The sequence below is a fragment of the Oryctolagus cuniculus genome, chromosome 6, assembly GCF_964237555.1.
Source record: "Oryctolagus cuniculus chromosome 6, mOryCun1.1, whole genome shotgun sequence".
Classification (NCBI taxonomy): Eukaryota; Metazoa; Chordata; class Mammalia; order Lagomorpha; family Leporidae; genus Oryctolagus; species Oryctolagus cuniculus.
The window spans coordinates 55,689,580-55,710,943 of record NC_091437.1 but is presented as its reverse complement, the minus strand read 5'-3'; the positions used below and the strand labels follow the sequence as shown (position 1 = coordinate 55,710,943).

General features: G+C 49.3%; 1 protein-coding gene across 1 annotated transcript in view; it reads left to right on the top strand.

Annotated features, from left to right (window-relative positions):
• SLIT3 (slit guidance ligand 3) overlaps window positions 1-21,364 on the top strand; it is a 642,229-nt gene that overhangs the window by 500,030 nt on the left and 120,835 nt on the right. Inside the window, exons 8-9 of the mRNA XM_002710368.5 lie at window positions 1,785-1,948; window positions 12,794-12,935. Coding sequence (XP_002710414.3) covers window positions 1,785-1,948; window positions 12,794-12,935 — 306 coding nt within the window. The remainder of the gene's footprint in view (window positions 1-1,784; window positions 1,949-12,793; window positions 12,936-21,364) is intronic.

Sequence of the window (21,364 nt, the reverse complement as noted above, 5' to 3'; positions counted from 1 at the left end):
TGTTTTAGAGCTCATTGTAGTCCCTGAGAGCCTATGAAAATGCATTCAGACTGCTGTGAAATACAGAGAAAATTACAGCAACGACTTTTTAAAAGATTTATTTATTTGAGAGGCAGTTAGAGACAGACAGAGAGACAGAGACTAAGAGAGAGGTCTTCCATCTGCTGGTTCACTCCCCAGATGGCCACAATGGCCGGAGGTGAGCTGATCTGAAGGCAGGAGCTTCTTCTGGGTCTCTCACGTGGCAGCAGGGGCCCAAGCACTTGGGCCATGTTCCACTGCTTTCTCAGCCATTAGCAGGGAGCTGGATCAGAAAAGGAGCAGCCGGGACACAAACCAGCGGCCATACAGGGTGCTGGCACTACAGGCAGAGACTTAACCTACCGTGCCACAGCACTGGCCCCCCATCAATGATTTTTAAAATGAAATCATTAGTCTTCAGTTTTTTAGCAGAAAAAAAATACACTTTATGTGAGATGCGATTTCATTTAGTCTGTCTGATGGAATGGTCTCCGGGGCTCACCAAGGCAGCCCCAGTCGCCCTGACCTGCTAAGGTCTGTGCCTGTGCGGCTGCTAGAAGGCTCCATCAGCATCGCAGCCCGCGTTAGGATGCACTTGGCAGTGTTAGGCAGATTGACCTCATGCTAAGTGGAGTGTGGTCAAGAGCCCTTCAGCTCTTCCATTACAGACGTGGAGGAAGCCCAAGTCGCTCCTCCAGGCATGCCACTAAATAGTAACAGGTTTGACACAGAGCACTTGAAAAGTCCCAGGGTGCTGCTGGCTGACTCGCATGTCTGGGATTGGGCATCTGAAATTTACATCAGAAACCCAAGGGAATGATAAGCTGGTGCATTTATAACTCGCCCACCGCCACATCTGCTGACCTAGGGTTGGAACAAATTAAATGTTGGAAACCACCAAGAGACAGACTTTGGGGAAAAACTTTCAGAAAGCGCTGCATATTTTTGGTTGGCCTTCCACTTAGTGGAAGGGAAGTTCAAGTCATATAAGCAGGAGGGATTTCCCTTCAGATGTGGAACTTACAGATCCCACTGAAGGAGAAGATCTGCATCACAGCCCCTGCAGGGACAAGCCAAAGAAAGTCCTAGAACTGGTCAGGAAATCTCTCTGTCTGTTAGGAACGGCATCTTATTTAAATGGGAGAGTGGAGAGAGGTAATTCTTCCAAAAGCACCCTTTCGTCTATGCCCTGCTGCACCTGTCTGGTGCACACAAGTGGAATTGGTTTGGGGCCCACCAGCATCACGTGCAGTGGGTTCAGAGAGGCGTTCGTGGAGGGAATGAGGAAAAGGTAAAGGTAACGGCAGATCTCCACCATAACATCACCAAAGCCGGGCACTGGGATGGAGAAGCATGCTTCGAGCCAGCTGCATCTCTTGCTAGCTAAAGTACTAACATTTGCAATAGAGTCACCGCTTGGGAATTTGACTCAAATCAGGATTGTTACTGTGATAATGTCCCTCCCCCTCTCCTGTGTGCTGAGGCTTCCTTGCTTGGAAAAGAAAAGTATAGAATAACTATCAAGAAGTGGGGTCATCCATTCAGTGTGGCTGGCAGAGGAAGATCACTGTCATTTGTGGCTTAGCAATACAAGGTCTGAGGTCCTTGATGTTCAGTGCTGTTGGGGAAAATGCCTCCTTGGGCTCGTGAGGATTGTCTCACTAGGCAAAGGGGCAACAGATTTTTGCCACTCTGTTGAGCCACAGGCAGCTTCCCCACTTTGTCAAGTGACAAAGTCTGGCTTCTGTCCCTGTTCCTCCCAGGCGCCTCCACTCCAACCACCTGTACTGCGACTGCCACCTGGCCTGGCTCTCGGATTGGCTGCGACAGCGGCGGACGATTGGCCAGTTCACGCTCTGCATGGCTCCTGTGCACCTGAGGGGCTTCAATGTGGCGGATGTGCAGAAGAAGGAGTATGTGTGCCCAGGTAAGGCTGCCGCACCGACTGTCCCTTCATGTCCTGTGGCTCACTCACCCTGGAGCTCTACCCACCATCACCCTAGCCTTGAAAACAAAACCCCAGCTCAGGGCTGGGAAAGGAAGGAACCCCATAGATTACTCCCAGTACTCAGCAGTCACTTAGAGAACTCTGGAATGTCTCAGGGGGAAAAATGCTTAAGGAACTCAGGAGTCACTTTCTGTTAAATCCGTAGTCCACTGATGCTAAGAAGTGTAGCATTTGTTAAGCCGTGTGCAGTAGAGAAGCAGGTGTAATGCAGGTGTCTTACTTAGTATTTGCTAAACACCTTCCTGTCATCTGGAAGCTTACAGAATTTGGAAGACAGGATAATGTAGACTGTGCAGTTAGCTTGCGTGTGACTGAGAATCCTCTCTCTGCTCCCGTCTAGCGTGTGACTTTGGCAAGTTACTGCTCATCTGCAACAAGGAAATGATAGCAGTACATAACTCAAAGGAGGGGCAGGAGGATCCCCTGAAATAATGCACATTAGGCACTTAGCATAATACACAGCACTTGGGAAGCACTAAATAAGTGGAGCTTAATTATCATAGCTTCGTGGGTCCACAGAATGTGCTGAGCCAACGTAAGAGTTTGATCTGTGGGTAGTGGAGGTGAATAGAAATACAGCTTGCCCATGTAGTGCAGAAGACAGAGCTGGGTACAGACCCACATAACGCAAGGTAGCTCAGATCTCCAGGGTCAGGATGTGGCAGACGGGTCTGAGACCATCTTCCCAGAACAAGCTTTGAAAGCTGGCCATAAATTTTGCTTATTTCTTTCTACTTTTCAGTAATATCCACCCTGCCCTATCAAACCTTCTGGTAGCAAAGAAGTAGAGTTACTCCCTCCATTCCCTGGAGGGTGGGGGAGAATCAAACGCACATACAGAAAGCACTGGGATAAGAAGTTTCTCAGAGATAATGTTCAGATTTCCAGAAACCCAGTACTAGAATTGGAGTCCAGTGGCCTCTAAAGACTAAGAATAGGGAGTGGGCTGTTGAGTAGGAGGGAACAAGGATGACAGGGAGCTGAACACTGTAGGGGCTGTGTTTCTTCTCATCTTTCTTTTAAAACTTTCTTTATGTATTTGAAAGGCAGTATGTCAGAGAAAGGGGGACGACAGAGAGACAGAGATTATCTATCCACTTATTAACTCCCTAAACAACTGCAGCAGCTAGGGCTGGACCAAGCAGAAGCCAGGGCCCAGAAAACACAATCCAGATCTCCCACGTGGATGACAGGGAGATCTCCCGCTGCCTTCCCAGGTGTGTTAGCAGGAAGCTGGATGGGAAGTGGAACAGCCAGAACTGGAACCAGCACTCTGATGTAGGATGACAGCATCCCCCATGATAGCTTCAGTTCACCTGCTGTGCCACAGTGCTGGCCTGTCCCTTCACCTTTCTTAACAATGACCTCTGCTCAGTATTGAGGACTTAGCAAGCCCGGTGTGTGCCACAGGACTGTACTATGACCAGGAGTGTGCATTGGCCTTCTCTGCTTGATCTTCAGCTGAATTTGCCCTAGGCAAGAATTCACCTTAAATTCAGCTTCCTCACCCACTCTCTGCTGCTTGCACCTGTCATGTTTTTAGCTCATTGGGTTATTTATTATCCAAAAACATTCTCATGTGTCTCAGAGCAATACCTTCATGACTTCCTATAGACACCCACTTAGAAATCACTTCCCATCAAACACGTATAATAAAACCGTTTATCACACAGGCACCAAATTTCAAATAGAGTGACTATAATGACAGTAATTATTAGGCAAAGGGTGCAATATTGGCATAAGTGCCAGTGAAAGAAATAATTATAGAGTGCGGGAGTCATTCAAGAGCTAGTGAGAAAAACTAATTAGAGAGAATGTTAAAACACATCATTCCAGGTGGGGGCCATGTTCCTCACAAAAGCCCCCTCCCATCAGAGATATGGTGAGATGTGGCTCACCTGAGAACAGTCAGAACCCAAATCCTTGGGAGCAGGGCTGACCCGTCTAAATCTGGAAATATGAACGCCACAGATCGCTCTCCTTTGGACAAGCAAGACCTTTGGACAGGCAGGTGGGTTAGGTGACCTTTCTTGTTTATAGCACTTAAACCCAGTGCTTGGAACAGTCCCTATAGCTTCTTAGGTACAAAGTCATGTATCTTAGGAGAATGTGGAAATTTAGTTCAAAATTTCCAGACGTCAATATGCTGTTAGCCTGCACCCTCTCACCTGCAATGTGAATTTGGCACTACGACATATTGGGGCCCCCTTGCATTCGGGTCTATTCAGGTTGTCATGGGATTGAAACTGGAATATTGTGGGGTTGGTTTTCTGAAAAGGTCAAAGTCAGTTGTAGTGGTCTGGGAGAAATGACTCATTGAACATCCATGATGAGTGAACCATCACCAGCATTAAGGGGGTGCAGGCAGAGTATGTCCCCCACAAAATGCTGCCTCTTCAATGGCTGTTGAAGGTGCCTGGTGAGATGGTGATGGTAGCAGAAGAAGCAGTATGGGCATGCGCTGATGTGAGGGCATAGCTTAAACACCAGTGCTCAGTCTTTGGGGTTCCAGACAGAGAGGCCAAAGAGAAGGGCTATCCTTGTGGACCTGCCTTTCACAAAGCCTACCAGGGAGGGTGCAGGCCTCTGCCCAGTGCCAGAGCCCAGCAAGGCATCTGAAAGTAGGTACCTGAATATGGTGGCTTAAAGCTGCAACCCCACAAGTGTGCCTTGTTCAAGCGATTCCCCTAATAACTGGTAGGAAGAAGACCTCTTTCTTTTTTTTTAAGACTTATTTATTTATTTGAAAGTCAGTTACTCAGAGAAGGAGAAGGAGAGGGAGAGGGAGAGACAGAGAGCGAGGTCTTCCATCTGCTGGTTCGTTCCCTAATTGGCCACAACGGCCAGAGCTGCGCTGATCTGAAGCCAGGAGCCAGGAGCTCCTTCTGGGTCTCCCATGGCAGGTGCAGGGGCCCAAGGACTTGAGGCATCTTCTACTGCTTTCCCAGGCCATAGAAGAGAGCTGGATCGGAAGTGGAGCAGCCGGGACACAAACTGGTGCGCATATGGGATGCCGGCGCTGCAGGCGATAGCTTTACCACTACACCACAGCGCCGGCCCAGGAAGAGAACTTCTATTAAGAACCTCTCTTAAAAAGCAGAGGTCCTCTACTCAGGAGGAAGAGGGGCGAGGGGACCAATGAAGCCATTCCTGTGGGCAGCTTCATCACCAGCAGCCCCTGTCAAGGCAGTAGAAACAAAGCTCCCTGGGCCTGTAAATGGTATCGAAAAATTCACAGAGCACAGGACTCCAGAGACAGGAAAGCGCTATCTTGCTCGGCCTGTGCGGGCCCTGCCTGCCCAAGTCCCTGATAGCTGCCTTTGAATTCAATCCATCTGTCTGGAGCCCAGCCTCTTCTCGCCAGAAGCCCTGGAGATGGTTTCCTTATCACTCCAGCTGACCCCGAAATTTGCTAGCCGTGCACTTGGGCAAAATCCATCTCTTCTGCCGGTTGAGGCCACTTAGTTGGGGCCTCTGAGGGACCACGTGGAGATTTCACGTGAGGGCAGGGTAATATATCTGTTCCAGTGTTGTATTTTTCCTGTTATACAACATTGACTACTTACTTGGCTTCCTTCAGCAACTGCTCAAAGGGTTTCTGTTAGCTTCTCCTCCTTGTAGCGGAAGCAAGGGTCTGAGCACCAGCAGGCCCAGCTCCGCCTGCAACCCATGCTGGCTCCTCACTCCCTGGACCAGACCAGAACTTGAGCGAAGTTGGTAAAAAGGGACCAGAGGAGCTGTAAGGTGTTTGTTTGTTTGTCCTGTTTTCATTTTTTTTATCCCCTCATCGAAAAGGTTTATGTTGGGGTTCAAGTTGTAGGACTTATCTTCCGTGTGTGGATTTCCTGCTTCTCTAATCTGAGAGCGTCTGGAGCAGTCATAATTTGTAATCAAAGATGATTAGTTAAAAATTTGGGCTCCTGAACCAATGACCTGTTTCCTTTGGATGTCAGAACCCACTAGTTTGATCCCCTATTTTGCACTTGGGTGCTGTAGCCTTGGATATGAGACATTTTCTCATAAATTTAATAATTTGTCTCCTGCTAATAAGGGGCACATCTTAGATTTTTTCCAGTGCTGCCATGCCTGGAACAATGCTTGATCCTAATAGCCTCTCAATAAACGCTTCTCCCTTTATGATTAAAAATGAAATATGCTTATTTCCCTGGAAACAGGAAACTTTCCCCTTCTTCTTTTCATTTTTTCTTTCTATTTTTTAATTTGGGACTAGTTACTAACTATAAAGATAATTAAGGTAAGCCACGACTAGCCACCCATCTCCTTAGGAGATTTTAATTAAAACACCATAATTGGACATTGCAGGAATGAGATTATTAGGTTTATTTAGCCATTCCCAAAATTATCATGCCTCTGGTATTTAAATCACGTTCATTTATATTCTCATCATAATTGCCCGAGTCCCATTGTCATTTCAGTCTGTTGTTGGCTTTTGAAAGGCCAGAGGCCAGGAGAGATGCTTAATTTGAATACTGGAATTAATTTATTTCCACATACTCACAAGGCCATTGGGTTTTTTTTACTCTGTGCACTCTGGCAGATGAGATTTTTTTTAAGACAGAAATAAACACGGGCGTGTGGAGCCATCGCGAGAATAGCCTCCACAGCCCATGCCTGGCCCCTGAGCCTGCTCTTTCTCCCTCCCAAAATTCTGAGACCCCTCCCTAGTTTTCAGTTTCACGGCAGTAAAATCAGGGCTGTGGCCAGTAAGTCAGAGAGAGGAGCGCTGGGCCCAACGCTAGAAACAGTGTGCCCCCTGCTCTGTGACTGGGGAGTTTGCTCCACTTGGCTTGTCTTCAGTCTCCCCATCACTATCAGGAATAACAATACTGGAACGCAAGTCCTGGGATTTCTTAGCATAAATGAGATCCTATAGGGCAATGTGGCCTGCAGCATCTGACGCGTAGCAAACATTCAGTAGGTACTTGCTGCTCCTGTGAGAACCGTGGTGGGCCTTGGAGTGGCCACTGCGGGGTCCTCAGGAGGTACTGTCCTCTCTCAGAGCTTCTGTTGGCACCATAGTTGCAGGCTCAGCTAGGTCTGAAGTTCAGGGGTCTCTGCATCCGAGTGCAATGATCATTCCCATTGTGCCGATTGGGAGAAAAGCAGAAATGAGGCGGGGGAGGGGCAGTTCCCTGGCCTTGGTTCCAAATCCGTCTTCTCTCTGAGAATGAGAGGAGTGAACAGTCAGCAGAGACAGGACAGCCACATGGATGGCCACGGTGACTTTCCCTGGGAGAGGTTAGGCTGGGAAGACATTCCTGCTCTCTCACCAAGTATCCCCAGGCCTGGGAACCTTGATGGTCACCTTGATGGTTAGTGACAAATACAGAAGAGCCAATGCTTCCATCCCCCCAAGCTCTCCTCTGCCCCCTGTCCAGATGCCAGGCCGTGGTGCTGGGAGTTTTGGGAGGCACTTGGGAGTGAAGCTGGGGTATTGTGATTTGGCACAGGGGTAGCTTTGGCTTCTGGTTGAGACTCCAGGGTTGAGGTGGTGACTAAGCCGAGTGCCCACAGGAGAGAGACACACCTGGTCCTCATCCCCGTCTCCCTCTTCTGGATGAGAACCACCTACCACTTCAAGGGAGCAACATTTTGGTCCTCCCTGAAAGAGTTCCAGGAGTACATGGCTTGGCAATGGATTTAAACAAGAAGGAATGGAGAGCACATCCACGTGCATTCCTAAGTTGGTGGTAGGACCTCATGGAAAGTAGGTGGCAGGATTCTACAGGCTGGCCGCGCTGTCAATAGGCTCTGATCTAAAGGTACTTTCTTTGCCAATAGACAGGCTCACAGTGTGGGTTCCCGGGACTTCCATAAGAACATGTTACACAGAAGAAGTGTGCAGGCAGGTGCATGTCCGGATAGTCCCCTTCCATCAGAGATGTAGAGAGACATTCCTTCCATTTCAGGGTAAAAATTCTATTCCCATTCCTCTTCTTCCCAGCTCACGGTCTTCTCATTTGCTGAGTAGAAAGGTAGAGGTTTCCTCACTTTGCTCTCCTTGGAACTCAGCCGTGCCTGGCCCCTCCAACACGCATGGAAAGGAGAGGCTGGCAGGGATAGGCTTGCTAACAAAGCCCAGCATCAGAGTGCTCTGGACGTGCTGACCTACACAGGTGAGAGAAGCTCACAGGGAGCCCCAGGCGACAGGGCAAATGGCTTTTGACAGCACTGAGAGCTTCACTGCAAAGAGATGGCTTCAGGCGAGAGTGACCTGCAAACCGCAGCCACTCCACGTCTGCACTCGCCAGCCCATCTTGCCCACCAGAGCCAGAGCCCTCAGAGCTCCCCTTCGAGAAAAAATGCTCACCTCCGCAGCATGGTAACGATCAGTTTCCCCATCTGCCAGGCTTCTGGGCCGATTCTACTTCTGGGTTTGTATCACTCAGCTATGCACTGCTATAACACCATGCCTGAAAGGAAAGATATCAGGCTCCCAGTTTGGAGGTTCAAATAAGTCCAAGAATGGGTGACCCCATTGTTTGGCATCTGGGGAGGGTCGTGGATGGCAAGGGCAGAGCACATGTGGAGGATGGATTGCGAGGTGACCCAGGAGCCAGAGAGTGGCTGGGCCCAAGCTCAGGCTTCTGGAACAAGTTTCTAGCAAGAACTCCCACCCAAGAGCATTGCCCCAGTGGCCCACGGACGTCTCACCAGGCCCACCTGTCCTGCTTATCCCTTTTGGAGACACCCTTACAGGCACACCCAGCTATCTAGGGATTGTGTAATCCAGTCTAGTTGACACCTAAAATCAACCAGCACTGTGGTCATCCTCTCACTCATGCAAGGTGTGAGGAGACTTTAAAATGTATTAGAAAATGGAATGAAAAAATTTATTTTGGTGTAAAAAAGCTTCAGAAAGTTATGAAAGCCTTCGCTTTTTTTATGATACATGTTGTTTTCATGGTCTCTCTGAAGACTCCCTGTATACGTGGATTTCAGAGTTTGGGACACCAACAAAAACTTACCTTTTCATTCCACTTTGTCAGGAGCTTTTGGAGGGATCCTGGCACGTTTGTTGAGTGCAGGCTTTGGGTCCAGCCCTGTTTTAGGTACTCATGATAGGCAATGAAGATTAAGACAGAAAGCGTCACCGCCCTTCTAGAATTTCCCTTGTAGCCCTAGTGCATCCAGAGACAGCCACAGGAGAGACTGTGCCATTGTAGCACTCAGAGGCCCTGAGGGAAATGGGCTTCGTCCGCCTGGCATTGATCAGCAGAGGCTGTTTGCAGGGGAAGTGAACCTGTCTCTCAACCCCCATTTTAAACGTGAAGTGTTGTTTAAACAAGAAGGTAACGTCTTCACCGTGCGTGAATGCCTGTCTGGGGAGCTGCCAGCCCAGGGTGCTGACAGAGGCTATAATTACCGTTGTTTCCCTCTGCGTAATTAAAGGTGTTGTTAGTGGCCTGGTTAAGGAATCTTTCAAAGGCTTTTTTGCCGTGACAGCTTCCCTTGAAATGGAGTGCACACTGCCAGCAGAACTAGAGCCATTCTGAGAACGACCCAGCCAGGCCCCATGGGGACTCAAGGCTGCAGCCCCCCATCTGGTTTAGAAGAGAATCCATTCCAACAGAGAAGTCAGAAGGCACACCTTTGAAAAAGCTCTGCCTTGTAACTTCTGTTGCCAATATAAGCTCTTGCATACGGGATCTCTTTTTCTTGTCCCTTTTCCAACACACCTCGCCCAAGTCAGTTTTGACAGAAAGGATGAAGGTGCAAGGACGCGGACTCTGGCGCCTGACTTGCCAAGCAAGAAGGTGTCTGGGATGTGGCCTTTCTCTCTGGCTTTGTTGGGGGCTGCCCTCCCTTGTTGTGGAAGGCCAGGCATGGCAGCCTGCTTTGGGGAGCATCATCTGTACTTCAAAAGCCTGACCTCTGATGCCACCTGCTCCCAGCATTCCTGGGGGGGGGGGGGATGGGACCCCTCACCCTGTAGCTACTGCAACAGAGATCCTGTGCTGCCTGCATAGAGGGGCGGCGCAAGCGAGGGAAGGGTGTCCTTAGGTGTCTTACTCCCTATGCTTCCACTCTAGTCCTAGAAAAGATGCCAGAAACCATGCAACCCAAACTCCTTATCCACTGAGATGGTCACACAAAAGCTCACACAGCAAGACTCAGTGACAGTAACAACAGCAACAACCAGCCAGTAGGCACTCAGTCCGCACCATGCGTGCTGCTAAATGCTTTTCATGTGTCAATTTCCCTGGACGTCATAGCAAAGCTATGCTGTGAAACAGGTGTTCCTCCATTTTACCAATGGGGAGAACTGAGCGAGGAGGTGAGGATGAACAGCGAGAATCCGGATTCAGACTGAGACAGTGAGACTGCAGAGTTCACCATCTCAGCCACAAGACTGACTCTCTCGTCCCTGATCTGAGGCCTGGACGGGCTGCCTCTCTGCTGGTGCTGCTTTCTCAGAAGTGAATACCTGCATGCAGTGTGCACTGATCAAGTCAGGGAAATTAGCATTTCTTTCCCTTACCCTTCCTAGGTGTTGGGAGGCTTCAAGCTCCTCTCCTCTCTTGTTGTTCAGAAAATACATGTTAATTGTGAGCTGTGGTCACCCCACAATACTGGGGAACACTGGGTCTTATTCTTTCCTTCTGTGTAGCCATAATTTGATTCCCACTGTTACTGTACCGTATGCATAGTTATCACTTGTTAAGCCAAAAAATATTTTTTTAGTGTTTAGGAAGGTAGAAATGTTAACTAGCTTAGTTTGATCATTACGTATTGTATACATATGTCATCAAATTATCACACTGTACCCCACAAATATATACCATTAAAATGACCATTTTTAAAGTCACTAAAGAAAAAGAAATAGGACAGTTTCCCCAGTTTGGACCCAAGTCAGTATTATCACCAGTCTCTCTAAGAGAATGTTGCAGCTGGGGGTGTTAATGCCAGTCTCCATCTCTTGAGCATTTTTCCTGGTCCTCACTGGATCCACTAGTGTGCTGCTGGCAACAGACAAGTCCTTGTGCCCTGGACAGGGGCATTTTCTCAAGCATCCCTGCTAAAAAGAAATGTTCTTGAATGTTTCTGTTGTGTTTGGGTAAGTGAGGTCAGGGGAAGTTAGAATCTTCAGTCATCTGATTGGCACTTTCTGGAAAGGTGAACATTCTGCTTAAGCAATAGGCATCAGTTTGAGTTCCTGTGAAAGAATGGCCCCCTGGGGACAATGGCCATGGTGAGTGGGACCCTCCACTCCGAGTCTTAGTGTCCACATGAGGATTTGTCCTTGGCCCAGTTGGCTCACCCTCTACAGCTGGACTCTGGCTTCAATTTCTCCATTGAACAAGGGCCAAACCAAAAATTATTTTTTGCAGGCATTTTCCATATTTCATGTTTTATTTTTATTTGTTTAAAAGAGAGATCTCTCATCCACACTGGTTCACTCCCCAAATGCTTGCCACAGCCAGACCCAAGACAGGAGCCCAAAACTCAACCCAGGCCTTCCACACAGGTGGCAAAAACCCAAGTGCTTGAGCCATCGCCTGTTGCCTCCTTTGGTGGGCATGAATGGGAGGCTGGAATCAGAAGTGGATCTGGCTCCTGAATGTGCGCTGTCAGTGTTGCAAATAGCATCATAACCAGTGTATCCAACATCTACTCCTCTTTCATGTTGAATATGTGTCCAAGAGTCCCCAGAGTTCCCATTTCTGTGCAGTGAGACCTGCAGGGTTGCCCTGAGCTTGGTATGGGCCCGTGGCCTATTGCTGTAAATAGAAGATCTGGAAAGACATGGGAATGACTTCTGCTGGCAGGGTCCAGCAGGTGCAGGGTGAGGTCCTGGGAGGGCCACTGTGTTGGGTTTCCCCCCTCGGACCATAACTTCCACACTGGCAAAACTAACTGTGTGTTTGAGCTTTTTGCCTCCCTGCGAGGTCGTAGTTGCAGCTTGAAAATGTTTACAGTGTCTTTACATTGGAATTTACTTCTTGCATTTGGGTTTAGTGTGACCACCAGAGAACGTGATTAAGATTCTCAGTGTGTCTGAATCCTGAGTTAGGTTAGTGCTAGATATGTTTGTCTACGTTTGGCTTTCTAAATAAGCTCCTAGGGTGCAATTTACTTGGGGTTTTATCGCTTAGCTTTAAATTCACACTGGTTCTCACCTCAAACAAAATCAAGCGCTGACTCCAGAGTATGTAATAACTTATTTGCCTTTTTCTTAGTGAGATAGGTTTAATCTGTGTGTCCCCTGGACTTTATAAAAGCCATTTAGAAATGCCTTGGGTGCCTCTGTCAATGACTATATTGACACTTTGACAACATCAGTGCCACAAGAGGGAAAATGCTACCACCTCTCCTCCTCCCATTTGGTTTTGCTATCCACTAGCAAAAGGTCTAAAGCTGTTTGTGCGCTCAGCATTTAACTACCAGATGGTAACTGAAAGCCCAGAATACGCGGCTAGTGCTGGACACCCTAGGAAAGCAGGCCCAGTCCATGTGCTTTGGGTTCCAGGGGCCGGAGTCATGCATGATGGACTCTGAGCACGCCCCCTTTCTCTGAAAGAAGAGGATGACTGATAAGAGAGCAGGTGGCAGAGCCTGGAAATAGTGAGGTCAAGGTCAGGCTCTTTCCTCTCTGCTGAATAGTCAGCCCATGATGGGGAGAGATACACCCAGATAGCTCAGTAGGTGATTCTGCATCTGTGGGAAGCTGGCTGCAGGGTGCATATATGTGGGTGGCTGCTAACACTGACCTGAGTTGACCCTTGTGTTCTGGCCCTGCAGTCCCCCACTCGGAGCCGCCATCCTGCAATGCCAACTCACTTGCCTGCCCTTCAGCCTGCACTTGCAGTAATAACATCGTGGACTGCCGCGCAAAGGGTCTCACAGAGATCCCCGCCAACTTGCCGGAGGGTATCGTCGAAATGTAAGTGCCCCGTCTGTGTGCCACTGCACTGTCTCTGGGGATATACCCCTCTGTCCCGGCCGGTCCCCTGCTGGGCCATTAGGGCTGATGGGAAAAATTCCCCGGGGACCTGTGCTGCCCTTCCAGGCTTTCACTAGAGTACTAGCTCAGAGCCCAAAAACACGGGCTGGAGAACAGAGTCAGCAAGCTACAGGTCATGGGCCAAAGATGCCCGCTACCTGTTTTTGTCGATAAAGTTTTATTGGCACACACGCACACAGATGGGCATGCAGATTGTTGACAGTAGCTCTTGTAAGGCAATATAGAGCAGTCGCAGCCAGGGGCCTTAGGACCCACGGAGACTAAAACACCTCCTTTCTGGTCCTTTCCAGTAGGTTTGCCAATGGCCACCGCAAAGTCTTGCTGGGTTTATATCCTGACTCAGCCATCCACTCACTGTGTGACTTTAGGGAAAGTAATTGGTCTTTTCAGCTATAATTTTCTCACCTATTGTAATGTGATAATTAGAGCGTTGCGCCTCGGTGGGTCACTTTGAAAACGAGATCCGGCACGTGGAGCACACCCGGCGCTCAGCAAGCGGGCACGTGCTCCCGGAAGAGGGGCCGGCGCCGTCTCCGTCGCAACCCCTGTCTCAGGGGAAGGGTGCGCTCTTCTCAGTTCGGATCAGACTGGCGTCTGCCGAGTTAGATGTCGGGTCAGGAGACCAGCCTGCTCACGTCCGTGCGCGCGAAGCGACGTCAGAACTTCTTGTCTACGCTTCCCTCCTTCCTTAGGAAATGGCCAGGGTCTGCTTCTCAAACGAGTAGGGGATCAGTCAGCGTTGACCTCAAGGTCACTCTTCAGATGCCAACGGTCACTTTGTTTCTGTCCCTTCACCTGTAGATTACTTTGTTAGACATCACCGCGTGGATACTGAAAATGCCCTTAGATTCACTCTCGCCAAGAAAGAGATGGGTGTTCCCTTCCCTCTGTTTCATCATCATCCCCCCCCCCTTCCCTTTCCTCCTCCCCATGCATTTCCTTGCACCCAATGCTTGCCCTTCTGTTCCCAGCTCCTTCCAATAGTTGGCCCGCTCACTCTTTGATTCATTCATTCAGCAAATGTCTGCAGCTAACTGTGTTCCAAGCATTGTTCTGGGAGGCAGCGACAAAATAGACAAAATCTCTGCCTTTATGACACTTGCAATCTGGGAGGAGCAGGTGAGAAATAAACAGAACAGAGTCAATGAGATCACATGTCACAAGGCGGTAGGTGGTTGGTGCCACGGCTCATTAGGCTAATCCTCCGCCTGTGGCGTCAGTACTCCAGCTTCTAGTCCCACTTGGGGTGCCAGTTCTGTCCCAGTTGCTCCTCTTCCAGTCCAGCTCTCTGCTGTGGCCCGGGAGTGCACTGGAGGATGGCCCAAGTGCTTGGGCCCTACACCTGCATGGGAGACCAGGAGGAAGCACCTGGCTCCTGGCTTCAGATCAGTGCAGCGTACCAGCCGTAGTGGCCAATTTGGGGGGTGAACCAATGGAAGGAAGACCTCTCTCTCTCTCTCTCTCTCTCTCTCTCTCTCTAACTCTCTCTAACTCTGCCTGTCAAAAAAAAAAAATAAATAAAAAGGCGGTAGGTTCCATGGAGAACATTGAAACAGGGAAAGGATTGGAAGTAAGTGAGGGAGAAGACAAGTGGCTATCTGGAAGAAGAGCAGTGGGAATAGCATGCGCAAAGTCCCAGTGGTGAAAGTATGCCTGAGCAGCCGAGGTCAGTGTGACTGTAGTGCAGGTAGCAGAGGGGAGTGGGGTGGTGGATGAGGTCAAAGGGTCGTGGGAAGCCAGATGATGGGCCATTTTAAGGACCTTGGTTTTAGCCTGATTGAGATGGGAGGAAGCCTGGGGCCTCTACCAGTGCCTTTCCTCATCGGCTGTGCCAGCTTCTCCCCGAGCCGCTGTAAACCCTCCTTCCGCTGAGCACCACCCGCATTTCCGCAGCCTTGCTGCAGGCGGGAGCTGGTCAGGAGAGAGTCTTTCCTGCCTGTCCCCACGCCTGCATGCGTCTTGCCTCCGTCCTCCGTCTTCCTTTCCCGAAGCTCTGCCAGTCACCCACCCCGTGTCTTTCGGTAGCTCTGCGTGGCCCCCCTTGGCCCTTCACTCTAGCTGCTGGATTTCCCTTCCCGTGTGGTTCCTGAGCCCTCACCTGCCACCCCTGCTACCCCTGCCTCTCCCTGCCGCCTCCGCTGCTCTTCCTCCATGTCTCCTTGGTCCTGTTCCCGTGCTCCTGCCTTCCCGCCCGTTTCTCCTCCTCCTCTCCCTCCCTGGATTCATTTCACCCTCTCCTGCCCAGACCCAGGGCCTTGCCACTTCACTTCCTGTCCTTGTCACTTTCTCTACCCAGTTAACCCTTCCTTTCCCTTCCCTAAAGCCCCTCCCCCCACGTCCCCACCAAGGAGGGGCTCCCACCCTCTGAGCGTGGGTGTTCAAGACAGAAATGCTAGGCCGGCGCCGCAGCTCACTAGGCTAATCCTCCTCCTTGCGGCGCCGGCACACCGGGTTCTAGTCCCGGTCGGGGAACCGGATTCTGTCCCGGTTGCCCCTCTTCCAGGCCAACTCTCTGCTGTGGCCCAGGAGTACAGTGGAGGATGGCCCAAGTGCTAGGGCCCTGCACCCCATGAGAGACCAGGAGAAGCACCTGGCTGCTGGCTTTGGATCAGCACAATGCGCCGGCCGTAGCGCGCTGGCCGCGGTAGCCATTGGAGGGTGAACCAACGGCAAAGGAAGACCTTTCTCTCTGTCTCTCTCTCTCACTGTCCACTCTGCCTGTCAGAAAAACAAAAAGACAGAAATGCTGCCTGCCTCACCTCTTGGGGTTCCCTCAGACATCCCTTCGCTCTCTCTGGCCCTCCTCGCTCCTCTCTCCCGCCATCCACAGCCTTCACCTCTTCTGTTTCGCCTCCCTCAACCAGGCTCCAACGTCACAATCTGATGGGAGAGGCCATTCTAAGGAAGTAGGCTGTCCCTAATGAATGGCCCCTCCCGACCCAAGCCACCTGTCCCTGCCTCCTCCTTCATACCTGCACCTGTACCCTGGCCTGGGCCTCAGAGGTACACAGCTCAGGTCTCCAGGAGAGAGAGACAGCAGCTCTCCACTCACACAGGCTACACCCTACCTGGACACCCGGACTCACACCTGTGCACTGAATTTTAAAGGGAACCCTGACTAGCTTACGTAGTAATTGCCAAATTGCCATCCGATAATTACTGAATTTTTCCCAATATGAAGCAGAGAGATAAAGTCTAGAACAAGATGGTGTTCTTCCGTGGAACAAGAATATTCAGTTCAAAGGGAGCATCCTTTAAATTCCTAGATTTCCTTATTCTGTTATTATTGTGTTTATAAAAATTCTCTTTATTATATAAAATGATGGCTGCTGAAGACAGATTATGTATGTGTGCAGTATATGTATAATTCTAGGTAATTACTACACAATTATAAATTTATACAAATTATATAAATAGATATCTATAATACATGCACACACAGATTGCCCTCATTAGGGAAATAAAATGTCGCTGATCACCTCGCCTGTGAAATCCCAGGCTTGAACATCCTAGCTAGAGCGTTTCCCAAAACAAGAGCCACAGACAGCGGCCAGGTGGTTAAGAGCATAGGCCATGGATTCAGGCAGCCACCTTCCTGCTGTTCTGCCTTGTAGCCATTGGCAGAGAACTTCTCTGAGCCTTGGTTCCCTCAGCTGAAAAATGCAGCAGCTGATTTACTTCCTCAAGGCTCTTAAGAAAACTCCAGGAGCGGATGCTGCAGGAAGCGTAGCATCATGTCTGCTGTGTAGGATCTACCATGGGAGCAGTTATTGTTGCTGTTTTGCGGCTACAAATGCTAAACGATTACCAGCACACTCATTAGGCACAGTGACCAGGGTTGGAGCTGGAGACTCCCCCAGAAAGTTGGGTCAGGGTGGAGAAAGGAGGTGGTAGAGGGAGGCCAGCCACCTGCTACCTGGGAGTAGCTCATCTTCATGCAAATGTATGCAGACAAGGAAATAAGGCTGTCCCTGGCTGTTGGGCACCCTGGGTCTGCTGGATGGATTGCCCAGGATCTCCCTTGCTGTGCTTGCCTCCATCCCCTCTGCTATGAAACGAAGCTGTGGGGAAGCGGATGAAGCAGGGCTCTGCGGTAGGGGAGGTGGCATGCAGGTGACTCGTGAGAGAGAGCTCGGAGGAAGGGGCACCTGGCGGTTGCTAAGAGCCCATGCCTGGGGATCTCCGTGTGGGACTAAAAGTCCTCAAAGCAGCTGAAACGCCTCCCTTAGTAGTGAGAGAAGACCAGCAGATGGGTGGGAAGATGAGAAAGAGGGAGCGAGAGCTGACACAGCAGGAGCCATCCCAGGATGGATGGCAAGTGTCTGAGTCACCGTCCCAAAGACATCTGAATGTGATTTTTCTTTTTATGGGGAGACTTCCACTCCTGTCCATGGCCACTTGCATAATACAACTTGGCTCTCCACTCCCTCTTCTCAGTCCTTAGCTATTAATGATTCTCTTCGATTGCCGTAACCTTGGGAGACTTCGCACACTGCCCAACCTTTGGGGAGAAGGTGTGCCGCCTATCTCTCATGCAACACCATCTGGCAGACTCACTTAGATATTTTGCCAAAGCCAAAGCAGCTCAGAGGAGTATGTGCTGGTCTTTTCATATACCAGAGCCAGTTCCACTAAAATTAGCTTTCTTGCAGAGAACCCTTAGTGAGATGGCTCACTGCAGAGTTTCCTCGAAACGGAGCTCCCTCCAAGGGCACCCTGCTTGCTGTTCCCTGTCATTTCCCTGCACTGGCTCCAGCCTCCAGTGGGGAGAGAGTCAGGGAAGAGCCACGGGTCTGCCCCCTTCCCTTGTTCAGTGGTCCTCAGACACCCTCCTGGGTGCGGGCACCGTCTGTGCTTGCAGCCCCACCCTGTCTTTTTCCATATTTGCTCTGCACCCTACCCGGTGTCCCATGTCTTCGTCTATGGAGGGTCAGTGTATTCAGTGGAGGAAGGCTGCAAATGGGTTTCAATGTCAAGTTGCCAGTGAAAGCATCTGAGGGGGAAGTAGCCTCAATTGCCACCCCATGTGAAGCCCCTTGCTTATCTGAGGTAGGGAGGCAGTAGCTTAACAACTGCCGGTAGTCCCTCCTCACACCGATCACGAGAGAGAGAGAGAGCGAGCAAGAGAGAGCGAGAGCGAGAGCGCGTGAGCTAGCTAGCTCTAAACAAACCAGCAGTTGGAGTGCTCCATAAATCACAGGTATCTGTGGCTCTTCAGTGTCCTGAGAGTGCCAGGTTTTTGAGGGACTGCCACACGGAAGGGTGGAGAGAAGATGAAGTGGGCACCAGTGACATGAAGGAGAAGCTGACCCAGCAACCGAACGGTTCAGAGCAGAGCCTGGGGATCTGCCATCCTGGGTTGGAATCCAGAGCTGCCCTCTCGCAGCATCTCAGCCCTCACTCAGTTTACCTCTTTGCAAAACAGGAAGCATTATACCCACCTAGAGCTCTTCCATGGAGATTAAATAGCAAATCATACAGGAAACTAGTACATTTCAAAAAAGCTGGGATCTATTAACAGCAGAAACCTGTGCACCTGTAGACTTATGTGACATGATCCAATTATTTATTCTCAAGTGTTTGTGCCATTCTCCATCCATTCTTCTCTTAGACAAAACCCTTTACTCTGTAGGCCCATGCATGGGACAAGCAAAGCAAATCTGGCATGTCAGTGCCTCTGTTTCCTGTAGGCAATGCCAGGTGTCCTGTGTACTACAGGTTAGGAATGGCTCATTTCAGACACACCGCCTTCCTCATCTTTGTTGTGGACCAAACATAGAAATTCGATGGGGGAGTCTAGGACTCACTGGCTTCTTGAAAAACCATGACAAAGAAAGGAGGAGGCCAGAGAGAACGAACCTTGAAGGACCCTCCCCTTCAGCCCTCATCTAAAAACAAAGAAGCATCAAGAATTAATCCTATGGGCTGTGAGTCATTGTCATGGCCCGGGATGACTTGTAGGAAGGACAGGCGTGGAACTCCCTTCTAGCAGTAAATGGGGCTGATTCCTCTCATATCCTCACCACTAGCAGTTTCTCAATGCCTCTGTGGTACGTGGCTTGCAGAGCTCTCTCTGCACCAGCCATGCCCCAGCCAGTCTCTCAAGCATCACGTTGACTCTGATAGTACTAGAAATATATATTGTGTTCAGTTGCATGTTTGCAAATGACAGATCATTAAGGAAGCACCCGAGGAACTAGAGCCAATCAATACGGAGCACAAATGGCTGAAATCCCCATCAGATGTTCCCAGTGTTTTCGCTGGTGCAGGAGGATGCTCAGATGTTTGATTTGTATGTTTGTTTTTATGCTAGTTCTATTAAATCAGTTTGCAGCCTGAAGAATGTTTGCCAGACAAAGAAAGACACATGTGCCAGTTAAGAGAGACCTAAAACAGCTGTTGGCTTCAGACGCATCCTGAGACGTGACAGCTTTTGCTGATACGAATGCTTCATTTTGTCCTTTATCCTGGGGCTTTTTTCAACTAGGAGTCTGGAATGTTGCATCCTTGTTCCAGGCTGTAGGACTGGGCGATGTGTTAGCATGAGACCCACTGTGGGCGCTGTGTACACATGTGTGCCCACAGGTGTGTGTGCATACGTAGCCTTGCTTCCTAGAGAGAGGGGCTGTTCTCCCTGTGGATGAGCTGGCGAGGATTGAAAGAATGAACGTGCATAAAGATCCATGACTTAGCGTTTGCACTGTGGAATCAGACCAACGTGGGCAGGAGCCTCAGCTCTAGCTAGTTCTTCCTGGCTTTGTGAGTTTGAACAGGTGAATTTACCTCTCTGCACCTCAATTTTCTAATGTTTAAAGTGGGAGTGATAATAACTAATAAGATCTGCCTTGTAGAGGTATAAATGTTAAGTTAGGCAAACTATGTAAATTCTTAGCCCAGTGCCTGACATCAAAGCATCCGATAGGGTACTTGCAAAAGTCTGTCGAAAAATGGAATTGAAAGAGAAGTTTATTTTTGGTGCAAAATGTGAACTTATGTATACAGGGGTCTTCATGAAGTACATGGAAAATTCATATTATGAAACACCTGTGCATGGATTTCAATTTTTTTGTACCAACATAAGCTTCTCTTTTTAATTCTACTTGCCACAGACTTTTGGTCCACCCTCTTATGTATTAGCTCTTATTGTTTCTGCTATTGTTATCATCTTCTCCTTGTCTTTACTTTAAACTTAAGGCATGTCAAATACACACACACACACACACACACAGGCAAATCCCTAATGTGTCCTGGGGCAAGGTTAACCCTTGTTATATCCTTGGACTTGGGGCTCTGTCGGGGCTGGAGGTCTGGCCAGCACTCAGAGAAGTGGGAAGCTGAGACAGTGCAGAGTAAAATCATCCGAGAGTGAGCACATCTGAGGAGTGCAGGGTTCAGAGCAAGGTCTCTGCCAGGGCTAACAGGCTAAGCTTGGGATTCTTTGTTCAAAAACCACACCTTTGCACTCAATTTGCATATTTTGCATATTTTAAATACATAGTTTTGCCCAGCATCCTCAGGAAATTGGTTCCAGGATCCCCCCAAGATACTGAAATCCATGGATGCTCAAGGCCTTTATGCCAAATGGTATAGTATTTGCATAGAATGCTTCTTTGCATATACTTGAAATCTTCCCTAGAAACTTATAGTACCTGATGCAATGTATAAATAGTTGTTGTATTATATTGCTTAGGGAATAGTGACAATGCAAAAAAGTCAGTCCATACAGATATAATAGTTTTTCCAAATACTTTCAACCCGTGAAGACGCAGACCCCATGGGCCAACTGGATTTACATCTGTCATCCATCTTCCCTCAACTCCTGCACACTTTCCACTGAGTCCCTACTCACACAGAGCCTGCATGGTGTCTCAGTGAACAGTGGGCCTGAGCCCCTTGAACTTGTCTGTGGTGTTGGGGAAGCCACTTCAGTCTCTGGACCTCAGTTCTCACATCTTTATGATTACAGAAAGGCAGTGTGTCCATGGATAGACAGAGCCCTGTTGCTGCTGCCGCCACATCAGCTCTCCATCACTTTGGACAGCTTGTGTGATCCCTTTGGGTTTGCTTTTCCTTACCCACAAAATGGGTCTAATACAGTTTAAGGATTCGAAAAGCCAATAGACCTAAATTCACTAGGCTTTGTACACAGTGGCTTTTGCTCTTCATGATGGACATCTTGGATTGGTCCCCGTCATCAGACTGTTGAACTCTTGGGGAGCAGGTATGACATTCTACTCATTCATTCATCTCCCCCTTAGTTCTTGCACCCATTACACAGCTGGAGGTTAACAGTTTACGCATTGCACAGGAGAGCTGGCAGATCTCCTAGCCACCTCTGATGGAACTTG